The 13,892-nt window shown below is 47.4% G+C and overlaps 1 protein-coding gene across 1 annotated transcript in view; it reads right to left on the bottom strand.

Moving 5' to 3' along the window:
- Positions 1 to 214: 214 nt before the first annotated feature.
- Positions 215 to 13,892, bottom strand: part of LOC141264954 (protein shortage in chiasmata 1 ortholog-like) — a 99,683-nt gene continuing 86,005 nt past the window's right edge. Inside the window, exons 5-6 of the mRNA XM_073677843.1 lie at positions 9,359 to 9,480; positions 215 to 347 (exon numbers count right to left, since the gene is read on the bottom strand). Coding sequence (XP_073533944.1) covers positions 215 to 347; positions 9,359 to 9,480 — 255 coding nt within the window. The remainder of the gene's footprint in view (positions 348 to 9,358; positions 9,481 to 13,892) is intronic.

The following is a 13,892-nucleotide window of genomic DNA, read 5'->3' as shown; positions in this document are numbered from 1 at the left end:
AAGGATCTGTTATATATGATAATAATAGTAAGCTATTTAGCACTTTAGAAAACTAAAAACTTTTTTTTTTACTGATTCACATGAACTAACTTATTTTCATTAGGATATATTAGAGCATGCAATCTTCATTAACTCATATAGTGCTATAATTATAAGGGATAAAATATTCTTTGTGCAGATGTTCATAAAATTGTAATTCTAATTAGTGTCATAATTATATTTTCGAGTGCATATAATGTAATGCCATTAGTACCTTTATGTCCACTTCTTGAGATTTTGAAGTAAAGGGGATTATAGCAGCATAAATTAAACAAACACTATGGAGGGTATCACTTGAAAGACTGTACCTGAAATGATAAAAGTGTTACATAATCCATAAAATACTACCCAATGATTTAGGAAAACAGGAAAGTACATGCATTCAAACATTTGGGTGGAAATGTTATAATTTTAGTATTACTAGATACATGCCAGTAAAAGTGAAACATTCCCAGTGCTTTTGGACACTCATGTACAGTGCCCTTGTGAAGCCTGGTCTTTCAGATCCCAGCTGTGTGTTGCAGATCTCCCTTTTCATCCTCATCGCTAGCAGAAAGTTGTCATGTTACAGATACAGTAGAGCTGCAGCACAGTCTTTATCAGTGCCTCTATAAGTCTGATGGCTGATTACAAAGTAATGTCTTCCTAGTTTTATTCCTGTCTCACGGATCCGCATAGACTATAAAGGCCGAGTCTGATCCACGAAAAGGACGAGAGTAGGACATTATCTGAATCTTCTGTATCGGAGACACCGACCCATTTTTGAAATTTATGTGTGTATGGCTCGATGAAACTCTGTGGATCAGTGTGTTGTCTGAGAAAAAAAATTGACAGCACTAGGACATGTCACATGGATGGTGAATATAGTGCTAGACGTTGTAAGTAGCGCACTGAAGGTTTGTTTTCAAAAGATGATTTACCTAAATCCCTATCTATACTATTTGCCCTAACAGGGGCTTGTGGGAGCTACAGTGGCTGCTGAGCTCCTATGTCACTGACTTGATTTATGATGAGCTCACAGGACTAATGATGGGGTAGAAACATTAACTCCTGTGATAAAACAGGCAGGGAAATATGTTAATTCAGAAAGCAGCAGCTGTGAGCCCCTGCTATGTCGTCTATGTGACGCCTCTTACTCGAAAAGCCCTTTTATTTTACCCTGGGAGATGGGGGACTCGGAGTCGGGTCCTGTGATGGAGAGATGGGGTGCAGCTGTGGCCCGGACCCGACCCGTGCTCAGGGCCGTCACATTAAAAGAGATGGTGTGGGCTTATCCGGGTTGAGTGGCTGATTTACGACTACGCCACCTGTGGCACCTGGTGAGGGCCACCAGCGCCGCTGCAGTCCGCTGAGGCATGGTGTTATGGCGGCCAAAGTTCCTACTACTCCCCACAGGCGGAGAGAGGCCTCAGGGCAGAGGGACAGGATGGAGGGGGTAGTAGTAGAGGAGAACGGATGCCGCGTCGCGCGGTGTGGCGCAGAATAAACAGTCCGGAGGCCATAGGGGTGAACTTCCAAGGCTTTACTCACTTTAGAGATGGCAGAAGGAAAGCGACTCCCTGCTCCCCGCGGAGTCCTGCGGTCACCAGGGACGGGGGTCCGACAACCTCCGAGTAAGTCCAGCATTCAGTCGGGACCCTACAGCAGAGTGTTCCTGAACTACAGACCGAATCCTTTCCTGTCCATGTGTGTGCAAATAGGCCGGGTCTCCCTCTGAGCTCCTCTCAGAACAAGGGCACGGGTGGCAGCTCCGCTCCGTCCGATACCCGGTGGGATCCTCAGGGCCTACCAGGCTTTCCCGACCAGGACGTAGAGTAGCAAGGTCAGGTGTCGGGGGCCGGTACCCCTCTTGCAGCCGGACTCCCTCTGAATATATCAGCATGGCGAGGACAGGTGGCGTACACCGCTCCGTCTGCATCCTGCCTGGGATCCATTTGCTGTGAAGCCACACTCTTAAGCTCCGGGCCTTCTTGGTCCTGGTCCTTGACCGGGTCAAGACATTCCTTGTCTACAACCTACCCCTCGTCCCAAGGCCGGGGTATGAGAGCTGTGTCTCCATCCGTTGCGGGCCCACACAGGATCCGCGCTAGGGTGGGAGATCACAGTACCCTCAGCAATTGACAGCATAAAGACAGTCAAAGAGCTAGGCTAAAGACGATCAAAAGATCTCGAACCAAAATGGCTTTTTATTAAATATGAAATTTAAAGTGTAACTAACTTGTAAGTCCTCCACCCTCACCCACTAACTGGTTCCCCTAACTCTTGGTTCCCCAGTCTCCCTGTAACCAGGGGAGCAGCACCTAGTGCATACTAGCCCCCTCTGGTGGAGAAATGTGGTGTTGGATGCTAAGGTTGGGTCACGACTATCACGCTGTTCTTACCTCAGAGGAGGAACACTACACTCCATTAAAGAAGTGCAGCATCCCTGTGGTGGTCGAACCCTCAGGGGCGCCACATTCCCCCCTGGTAAAACACAGCACGTCCGCGGGCTGCAAAAGAAGTAACACCCAGGAAATTTTCTTTCTAATATAAACATGAACTATCTTCCCTTTATGGGAGGCACATCTTCTTAAACGTTTCATAACAGGTTATACAGTAGAAAATTACAAAAGTATAAAATAATAAAAGTGCTAGCATTTTTCCAGAGACATTTTGTGCAAACAGACAGCTTAAGGTGCAAAGACGCAGAGTCAGTTCAGAAGTGCGAGGGACCTGTCCCAAACCCTCAACGTAGGCCCTAGGGTGGCTGCAGGGCATGAAGATCCCGAGTTGGACCTCCCGGAGAGCCACCCTGACAGGTTTTCCTTCTGAGGCCTTGAGGTAGAAAATATCTGCGGTTTTGTAGTATAAAACCAATATGGAGCACCTAAAAAGATGCAAACTATTTACAAAGGAAAGAGTCTGTCTGCTGCCAGTCCGCAGGAACACATGTCTCTAGAAACTGGGATTATAAAATAAGCAAAAATAGAAATGTCAACAGATTAACTTTTAAACAAAAACTGCAACAGCCGGGGGCTGCTTTAGACCTCTGGCTCTCTCCTTGGAAAAGGCTTGTTCCTCCCGACGGAGGCTAACCGGTCCCCTGAGGCTGAGCGCGGGGTGGCGTCACTCCCAGACACTTTGTGTACATCCAGGGTGTACCACCCTTGCACCCCCTGGTGGCGAGAAAAGGTCACTGTATCGCCCGGGAAGAGGTTCCGACCAGGGTGTCCCTTCTTCAGACGTGGCTCGACATCCCGCCAGCTGACAAACACAGCGTCCTGGTACTGGGGACTTCTAATGAACCCCCACCCCGCCTCATCGTGGAAGCGGACGACCTGCCCTTCCACTCGGGGACTGGGACGGGTGGCCTCTTCCCGACGAGCCCGGGATTTGGCAGCTTTGGCCCGTACCTCTAGGCATTCACAGCGGAGCTCCCGTTGACGTTGCTCCCGAGCGAGCTGGAAGATCTGGTCGCTGGACCACTGGCTCCTCCTCCGCGCTTGAGCCCGGGGCTCCCGGGGGAAGCCCATCATGTCCCCCCCCTGGTTGTCCCATGCCCACTCCTCAGCCTCGGGCCAGGTTACTGCTGGTGCGGGTAGCGGGGTCATCACGGGTTGCTGTGGGTCCTCTACAGGCGCGGACCATTTCAGGTTGGAGCCGGCGGATTCCTCTGCAGCTTCAGGCGCTTCGGTTTCAGGGTTAGGGCGGCGTCGCAGGTCCCCACTCATAGCTGTCGCTTGCAGCTCCGGAGCCAAAGCCTGCTCCCAGGTGGCCGCATGGGGTATTAAATATTCCATCATAAGGTCCAGGATCGTTACGGTAGGCTCTGCAGCCGGGGCAGGGGTAGCACACTCACCCGCCGCTGGGCCGCTCTCGACCTCTGTCACCGTGTCTCGTTGTCCTGGGACCTCAACTCCTTGGCGGCGGTCCCGGATACGTAGCATCATCTCTTCCCGCCACGCAGCCGTCGCCGCCTCCTGGGTCTCTCTCTGTCTCCGCAAGAGACCCGGAGCTTCCTGCCGGAGAAATTCAAAATCTCCCGATGTGAGGATACTGCTGCCTCGCTCTCTGCAAAGGTTAAGGGCCTGAACCGGGTTCAGAAGGTGCGTTGGTTTGCTCTCAAGAAGCATCCATGTCTGCCTCTGATGAATGCCAAGCTCCGACTGCAATGGCCGCACCTTGTTGCTTTTCTTCTTCCTCTTCTTTCGGGGCGGTTCCTGGGCGGAATGCTGACAGGCCCGCCTTCGTTCAGCCCATCCGGTTTGACGGGCATTACCCCGCGGACAGTCTTTGATGGAAGGGGCAATCCACATTTTTGGTGCCAAGCGGGAGCCCAGCCCATGATGGGAGGCATTCAAAGACAGTCTTTTCACACCATTATGGCGCCAGTTCTTCTTAGGCGGGCGCCATTTTAAGTGTAAAACAACAGTTCAAGGTGTAAGGCACACAGTACCCGGTAGCAATGGGTACTTCCTTCCTTCCTTTGCTGCGGGCACGCGATCCTGCCGACTACGCCAGGTTGTGATGCCTCTTACTCGAAAAGCCCTTTTATTTTACCCTGGGATATGGGGGACTCGGAGTCGGGTCCTGCGATGGAGAGATGGGGTGCAGCCGTGGCCCGGACCCGACCCGTGCTCAGGGACGTCACATTAAAAGAGATGGTGTGGGCTTATCCGGGTTGAGTGGCTGATTTATGACTACGCCACCTGTGGCACCTGGTGAGGGCCACCAGCGCCGCTGCAGTCCGCTGAGGCATGGTGTTATGGCGGCCAAAGTTCTTACTACTCCCCACAGGTGGAGCGAGGCCTCAGGGCAGAGGGACAGGATGGAGGGGGTAGTAGTAGAGGAGAACGGATTCCGCGTCGCGCGGTGTGGCGCAGAATAAACAGTCCGGAGGCCATAGGGGTGAACTTCCAAGGCTTTACTCACTTTAGAGATGGCAGAAGGAAGGCGACTCCCTGCTCCCCGCGGAGTCCTGCGGTCACCAGGGACGGGGGTCCGACAACCTCCGAGTAAGTCCAGCATTCAGTCGGGACCCTACACCAGAGTGTTCCTGAACTGCAGACCGAATCCTTTCCTGTCCGTGTGTGTGCAAATAGGCCGGGTCTCCCTCTGAGCTCCTCTCAGAACAAGGGCACGGGTGGCAGCTCCGCTCCGTCCGATACCCGGTGGGATCCTCAGGGCCTACCGGGCTTTCCCGACCAGGATGTAGAGTAGCAAGGTCAGGTGTCGGGGGCCGGTACCACTCTTGCAGCCGGACTCCCTTTGAATATATCAGCACGGTGAGGACAGGTGGCGTACACCGCTCCGTCTGCATCCTGCCTGGGATCCATTTGCTGTGAAGCCACACTCTTAAGCTCCGGGCCTTCTTGGTCCTGGTCCTTGACCGGGTCAAGACATTCCTTGTCTACAACCTACCCCTCGTCCCAAGGCCGGGGTACGAGGGCTGTGTCTCCATCCGTTGCGGGCCCACACAGGATCCGCGCTAGGGTGGGAGATCACAGTACCCTCAGCAATTGACAGCATAAAGAAAGTCAAAGAGCTAGGCTAAAGACGATCAAAAGACCTCGAACCAAAATGGCTTTTTATTAAATATGAAATTTAAAGTGTAACTAACTTGTAAGTCCTCCACCCTCACCCACTAACTGGTTCCCCTAACTCTCGGTTCCCCAGTCTCCCTGTAACCAGGGGAGCAGCACCTAGTGCATACTAGCCCCCTCTGGTGGAGAAATGTGGTGTTGGATGCTAAGGTTGGGTCACGACTATCACGCTGTTCTTACCTCAGAGGAGGAACACTACACTCCATTAAAGAAGTGCAGCATCCCTGTGGCGGTCGAACCCTCAGGGGCGCCACATCTATATACTCACTTATCATAAGTGACTTGTGTTATCTTCCTTGTCCAGGAGCATTGGTATGTGCCGACCATGAGCTGGAGGTGCTCTGCATGGTTAGACGCAGCCATTACAGGGTACACAGCAGGGGCACATTTATAAGATTATCTCAGCACAGGAACATTTTTAACACATCCAATTGTGAAACTTACTACTATTCCATGGTCTATTAATTAAAATGTAAGAGTCCAAATAAGAAAAAATAGAGAGCACTCACCGGTCCTTAAAACGTGAACTTTAATCCATCATAATTAAAAACTGGAAACAGGAGAGTATGTGGAGCAAATGTCAGGATGACGGCCGTTTCACACAAAATGCGCTTCTACAGGTCCAGAGGTTGACCTGTTTCCAGTTTTTAATCATGATGGATTAAAGTTCACATTTTAAGGACCGCTGAGTGCTCTCTATTTTTTCTGATTTGGACTCTTATTTTCTATGAGTAGCACCCGGTACCTAAAAGCACTAGATGTCTCAGGTGATCCTTTAAAGTATTTGACTGCAGACTGCTTCAGTGTACACAGGTGCCAGTCCTCACTTCCTCTTTTTTGATTAATTAAAATGTACTTTGTTCATGGGACAACCCATTCAAGTTAGGCGGTCTTTAAATGTGCCAAATTTATCTTGCTGTTTGATAAAATTCATGTATCATTAAGCCGTCTAGTCTTTGTTTACACAACCATAATTGACTTACTTTGTGCCAGAATTGTGCATCATGGTGTTGCCTTTTAGGTAACAAACATGCTCCTTTATAGTGTAACCACACCCCCTTGTTGGACAAAGTTCAGAAGGTGCTTAAAGCACATAGCAACAATAAAGACAGTTTTCTGGTGCAAATTGCTCCAATATTCGGGATCATTTAGTTAACCTCCCCAATGTGTCTCTTAGGGCTCTTTCGTACGTCCTGATATTTCCGGTACCGGAAAAAACACTACCAGGGATATCCGTGTCTGTGTGTCTGTGTGCACCTGTGGGGCACATGTGTGGTAACCGCGTGCCGCCCGTGTGATGCATCAGGAGCACACGTACCGATGTTTGGAAATCAGCGGTACAGTTAGCGCTGTTCCCAAGCGCCGGGTGGTAAGCACTGCCCTCATAATTGTCCCCTGCCGGTGCTGCGGTTAGCACCAGTAGGGGACCATGATAAGAGTAGTAGTCTGCTCCTGACGCGCCCCTGGGCCTGTGTCGCGCTGCGTTGCGCACGCGGGAGCTTACCCGGAGCCGGATCTCTTGAGGGTTGTAGTCCCGTGGCGGTGACCCGGTCCGTGCCCAGGGAGTCAAACTGAGCGGCGATGTAACAGCGGTAGATGCAGGACGACTACGCCACCCGTTGAATGCAGCTATGGAGCTGCCGCTGCAGGACAGTCCGCTGAGGCCGGTGGATGGATGGTGCAGCGTAGATGGTATAACCCCCAACGGGAGGGGTATGGCCTCAGGGCAGCAGATGTGGATGATGGGGGTAGCAGGAACCACTCAGAGACGGTGCGGTGTAATTCAGGGTCTTTACTGGTAACAACGATAGACCCTCCCGGAGTACTTGCTAGTGAACGGGGCCTGGTCAGTCCTTGAGCAGATGGGATCTCCCCTGGCCAGGCGGAGTTGTAGGCCTCCCAAACTGACTGTACTCTTCTGGCTACCTTGCTAGAAGCGGATATAAGTAGCCCACGTCCCTGAGTGTACCGTGTGGTGCTCACCCGTATGGCCGGTGACTCGGGGCCTTCTAATGGCTTCCGCTCCACGATGGCGGTGCTGGTCCCACGCGTGTGACCGTGCCTTCGGGTTTCTGGGCCTGAGGACCTGAAATCCCCTGCCGGTCGGCTTCTGCTGCTGGGTAAGAGTTAGTCCCCACAGCCTCGGACGCCGGGTCCGGTAAGAAAGCTTCTCAGTCAGGGCGAGCTCTGCAGCTGCCAGCCCCTGACTCGTAGTAGTATTGCTTCTGCTGTTTCTTGTCTCTACTCTCCTTGACTGCTCACCCTGCTTCAGCCCCGGGTTTATATAGGGGAAGTTCTTCCCCCCCCAAGACTGGGCAGGAGGTGTGGCATGCACAGGATCCCTGACCAAAGGACCTCCCACCTGCTCTCAGACATAATATCTCTATCACTGTGACAACCAGACCCCTGGGGTGTCACACTCCCACAGTGTCCAACTGTAAAAATAAGAATAAAATAAAAAAATCCTTATACTCACCTGTCCTAAGTGTCCCCCGCTGTAATTCATGCGACCGCTCACGCCAAGAAGAATGACTCACTGCAGCAAGCTGCCCCGGAGCTGCGATGACCGAGCGGTGTCCTGTCACTCACTGAGTGCAGCAGAGGTCCTGATCACTGCAGGAATCATTCTCTCCGGCTCCTCGGCATGAGCGGGCGCATGTATTACAGCGGGGGACACTTAGGACAGGTATGTGGATTTTTTTATTTTATTCTTATTTTTACAGGTAGAAACACCGGGAGCAGACTTCTACTCTCATTATTATCCCCTGCTGGTGCTGATCGCAGTGCCGGCAGGGGACTATGATCAGGGCAGCATTCAGCACCCGGTGCTTGGGACTAGCGCTAACTGTACACTAATTCCCAAGTGCCGGTACATGTCACACGGATGGCATCCGTGTGCGGTACATGTTTACACAGAACCATTGACTGGAATGGGTCCGTGTGAGCTGTGCTGCCGGCAAAAAACGTCTGTGGAAACACACTGACATGTGCGCAGACCCATTCATTTCAATGGGTCTGCGTGTGTCAGTGTCCCCAGTATGTGTGGAAACTGTCACCACACGTACCAGACACACTGACGTGTGAAATAGCCAAAAACCAATGCTTTGGCAAGAAAAATGGTGCGTAAAATATGCTTGTTTTTTAAGGCGCTTCTAATTACATTTTTTATGTGGTTTTAATTTCTTTTTTTTCTCCCATTCATTTCAATGGGTGAATAATGCTGCAAAAACATTGAAAGAATTGACATGCTGCAGATTTAAAAAAAAAAAAATACTTTGATGGCCAAATCAGCAATGAAATCCTAAGCAATATGTACATAAAATTTCAGAATTGTCATTCTCTTTGCTGGTACTGTAAAGTGCAGCATTTTTTACCCAAGAAAAAACACATGGAAAAACACAGCAAAAACACAGCGTGTGAGCAAACCCTTAAAGTGACAGATATCAGAAAGTTTTACAACGCACTGTGCTTCTTTTCAGTAAAATAAAACTTTTTGAATTTCATTGGTCTGCGACTGTTTTCTTTAAGTGAAGTGGAGCCTCTCTAGAAAACCCCACTTTACAAGATTATACAACGTTCACTTATATACAATAGTAAATTTGTCCTTAGTATGCACTCGCTCCCATGTTAAAGACCTTGGTGCAATATAGCTTTATCTATAACATTCATCATGTATTTGTCAAACACCATTATATGGAACAGACTGAACTTCTTTTCTTTTTAGAGGAGGTACTTACTCAGATTGATTACTCTTCTTATCATATAAGAGAATCCAACAGCAGCTGTACTGTAGAGACAAGGCTACAAGTTTCAAGATCAGGTTCTCTGCCGACTTATCCGGTATTAGTTTCTCCAGATCCTTCAAAACAAAACAATGTATGCTGTCACATAAGTAATCTTTATCTGACTATATGTATACATTTTACTATAAAAGGCATAATACACATGCAATTCTAATGCTGAATTCTCTGCAGACTGAAGGCTGCCACTCAGACTAAACGGTGCCATCGCATACGGTTGGGTGAAAATATCATGAGAAGTATTTGTGTAGCAATAGTATACGGCTATATTCACAAAAAAAAACAATTGGTGCAGTCTAAAATCTGAAACTGGCATTTTGATGGTTGCATATGTATAAGGCCACGGCCCCACTATCAGTATCCGGTCAGTATTTTTTCTCAGGAGTGGGAGCCAAAACCAGGAGTGGGTGATAAATGCAGAATTGGTGACTTGTTTCTATTATACCTTTTCTCTGATTGTTCCTCACCTCGTTTTGGCTCCCACGCCTGAGAAAAAATACTGACCGAATACTGATAGTGGGACCGTGGTCTAAGAGTGTAAGTGGCAGATTTGCTGAAGAAATTTCTGTAACTATCTTATCGATCTAATTGAAGTAGATAAAGCTTGTTGAAATTCATGTTCTTACCATCAAACATCTTGATGGTGCATCTTCTATATGACATGCAACCAGTCAGAAATGCTACTCCAGTAAAAAAAAAAGCTCCCATTTTTAATAAATTTGACAGGTGGGTTTGGCCACTCCCTGTCCTGCCCCGGATCTCCCCCAGTTCCACCCATTTTTGTGGAGTTTCAAACTGGCATGAAAAGCCGAAAAGTTGAAATATTTTTGTAGAACTCTACGTTGCGCAAAACAATTGTGACTTTTCAAAGCTTTTACGACAGTTTACTGGCATAAAAGCTTTGATAAATCGGCCTCTGTATTTTTTAGACTTTGGAATCTGATTCGGAGTTGAGTTTGCTATTCACTTTTAAGAGCAGTTTCCAACAGTCTCAATCATTTAAACACTCATACATATTTAATTGGCTATCAGTCATCATTATTTAATCCTATTAAAGTGTCACTTTCCTAGATAATACCTCTCATACCAACAAAGTAAAGGCAATGACTACTAAGACACAGATCGCTTTACAGTCAGATGACTAAAGACAGGTGCTTTCATTGCTTTACAAAAATTACCACACACTCGCGCTACACTAAATCCCGATACCATGCAGCTGCTGATGGTCAGGCAGATTCCGTACAACCCCCTGCCAGAAGTGAAAAAATGGTAACTGAGGTGTACTACCGCGCTTGCACACCGGAAATATACTTAGTGATGATTAACACCCTATGGTAAATTGTACATGGGACTAATAGACCATACTTAAATGCCTTAGTACATGGATAAAGGATGATGCTGCAAGTTTCTATATGTGCACACACTAAGGCTCCTGCCAGAGAGCCTCTACTTGCACAAAGGAGTATGTCCACAAAGTAGATGAAACCTGCTCTTTTGTTGGCACCTAAATACTGATGGGAAAGTCACAGGTGCGCACACACATATGCTGCAGGTGTCAAAGCTGGACATATGCTGGCAAGTGAAATACCTTGCAGTAAGTCCTTGGGTCCTTGAATCCTGCTGAGTTGCCGTTGGATCCTCCTGCTGATCCCATCGGAAAAGTCTGTGATGGGAGCGTCCTCCCCAAGAATCACATTCTCTGTGCGTCTTCAGGTGGCAGTCAGCTTGCGACGGGCTCCGGCCGGAAGCTACGCCGCTTGCTCTTGCCGCGCACGGAGCAGTGTGGCTGCTGTGGCGTCACCACTGAAAGAGCTTATGGAAGCCGTGGTACACCAAAAACTGATGCGTTTCGAAGGAGGCGCTGTCCTTCCTCAGGTACTAGGACAGGTACTTCCTCAGGAAGAAGTCCAGCGCCTCCTTCGAAACGCGTCAGTCAGAACTGAGTAGTGGTATGTGCCCACAGTCAGGAGCTGCTGCAGGTTTGACGCTGCTTGCTATGCAGCGTCAAACCTGCAGCGGCCAGATGTTACAGCATAGTGGATGGGATTCCTAGAAATCTTATGTCCACTATGCGTGCATCTCAGACATTCCAGAACGCAGAATGTCAATTTGTCTTGCGGGTCCGCATGTGGGCTTTCCCCATAGACTAACCTCTATGAGGAAAGTCCGCATGTGGAGGAAAGCCGCAGGCGGCTCCTGACCATGTGCACATACCCTTGGTTTCCATCGTTGTACATTGGCTCTTTGGTTAGTTCTAGATGAAGTCTGCTGTGAAGGCTGGTGAAGTTTTAGAGAACAGCCTTTGGCTAGCACTGTTCTGTATGCAACCTAGCACACTACTTGATTTCCCTACTGCTTGAGTATGCCATAGTTTTGTAGCTGTCATAAATCAATAAATACTTCTTCCTCAAATAATGGATAACATAGAACTGCCCATACAATATTCATGCAGAGGATATTTCCTCCATAAGTGCATTATTTAACATTAAATGGCAGTTTCATTGTTTTGCTTATTTTTCAGGATTCAGTATTTTTCAGCAAAATTAAATTGTTTTTGCTTTACTGCCAGCTGCCAGGAGGAGAAAACTGGAATCTGTCCAGGTCCTGGGAGAACTGAAAATTTGGAAGAGCAGGGGCAGCATTATGGTAGAAGGTTCTGCTGCAAGTATTATGGAGGTAAAATACCCAATCCAAATGGGCCTGTGGCCAAAAAAGACTTCAGGATTGTGAGCAGTGGGCAAAGAGGACATATGTCCTGGAAACTGACTGTAAGGCCTCGCTCACATCTGTGTAAAAAAACTTGTTCCGATGTTGGTCCCAAAAGGTAGGACGAGTGTCTCTTACCTCCCAACTATTGAAGAACCGAAAGATGAACAAATTATGTGGCGCGTGGCAAATTTTGGTCACGCCCCTGGCCACACCCCAATCCACCATTATCTTTCTCTCCTGGCAGGAGGAGTTGTCAGAGGGGCGCTGGCAGTGAGGGAAATTCAGCAGACGTCCGAGACTGCTGGTTGTGGACCCAAATCCAGGACTGTCCGCTGTATCCGGGACAGTTGGGACTAGAGATGAGCGGATGGATTCACAGGTCTTCAGTCCAGCATCCAGGTCAGTGGTATCTGACAGCTGGACAGGAGGCCGTGAATCTCTTATCTTCCAGGGCAGCGTGACGTCATCTGTGCGTCCTGCTCATCTCTAGTTGTGGATTATTTTTTGTTCCTTCATTCACAGTTGGAGCAGCCAGAACTTTCTCATCTTTATGTAGCTTCACTACATGACATCTGGCTTTTTTGTGTCTGTAAGGCTTGTTCACACAGTGCAGAAATACTGTGTTTTTTGTTTTCAGCAGATGTCCGCACCAAAATCCACAATAGCAATCTCCTCCACCTTATTTGATGTCTTTCTGGTGCCGATGTGAAGCCGCGTTTTTAATGTGCTTTTTATAGTACAGAAAAGCTTTGATTCTGCAATTAAGTATATGCGTTTTTTTTTTTTAGGCTCCATATAGAAACATCTAAAGAAAAAAAAACACCAAACCCACACAGATCAGCAGTGTACTTGGGAGCACAGCGAGCAGCTTTTTTGTTAATAAAAACTACTTTAAGGATTTTTTACATAAATGGGGTAAAGAAAAAGGGGGGAGACACTATAAATACACTGTAATATGGAAAAAAGGTGGAGACATATTATAAATACACAGTAATATAGAAGAAGGGGGAGACATATTATAAATACACAGTAATGTAGAAAAAAGGTGGAGACATATTATAAATACACAGTAATATAGAAGAAGGGGGGAGACATATTATAAATACACAGTAATATAGAAGAAGGGGGAGACATATTATAAATACACAGTAATATAGAAGAAGGGAGGAGACATATTATAAATACACAGTAATATAGAAGAAGGGGGAGACATATTATAAATACACAGTAATATAGAAGGGGGAGACATATTATAAATACACAGTAATATAGAAGAAGGTGGAGACATATTATAAATACACAGTAATATAAAAGAAGGGGGAGACATATTATAAATACACAGTAATATAGAAGAAGGGGGGAGACATATTATAAATACACAGCAATATAGAAGAAGGGGGGAGACATATTATAAATACACAGTAATATAGAAGAAGGGGGGAGACATATTATAAATACACAGTAATATAGAAGGGGGAGACATATTATAAATACACAGTAATATAGAAGAAGGGGGAGACATATTATAGATACACGGTAATATAGAAGAAGGTGGAGACATATTATAAATACACAGTAATATAGAAGAAGGGGGAGACATATTATAAATACACAGTAATATAGAAGGGGGGAGACATATTATAAATACACAGTAATATAGAAGAAGGGGGGAGACATATTATAGATACACAGTAATATAGAAGAAGGGGGAGACATATTATAAATACACAGTAATATAGAAGAAGGGGGAGACATATTATAA

Source organism: Phyllobates terribilis, unplaced genomic scaffold, assembly GCF_046119375.1.
Source record: "Phyllobates terribilis strain yellow unplaced genomic scaffold, ASM4611937v1 Scaffold_1__5_contigs__length_1240528914, whole genome shotgun sequence".
NCBI lineage: Eukaryota > Metazoa > Chordata > Amphibia > Anura > Dendrobatidae > Phyllobates > Phyllobates terribilis.
The sequence above is the reverse complement of the archived record's forward strand: the minus strand, read 5'-3'. Positions and strand labels throughout refer to the sequence as shown.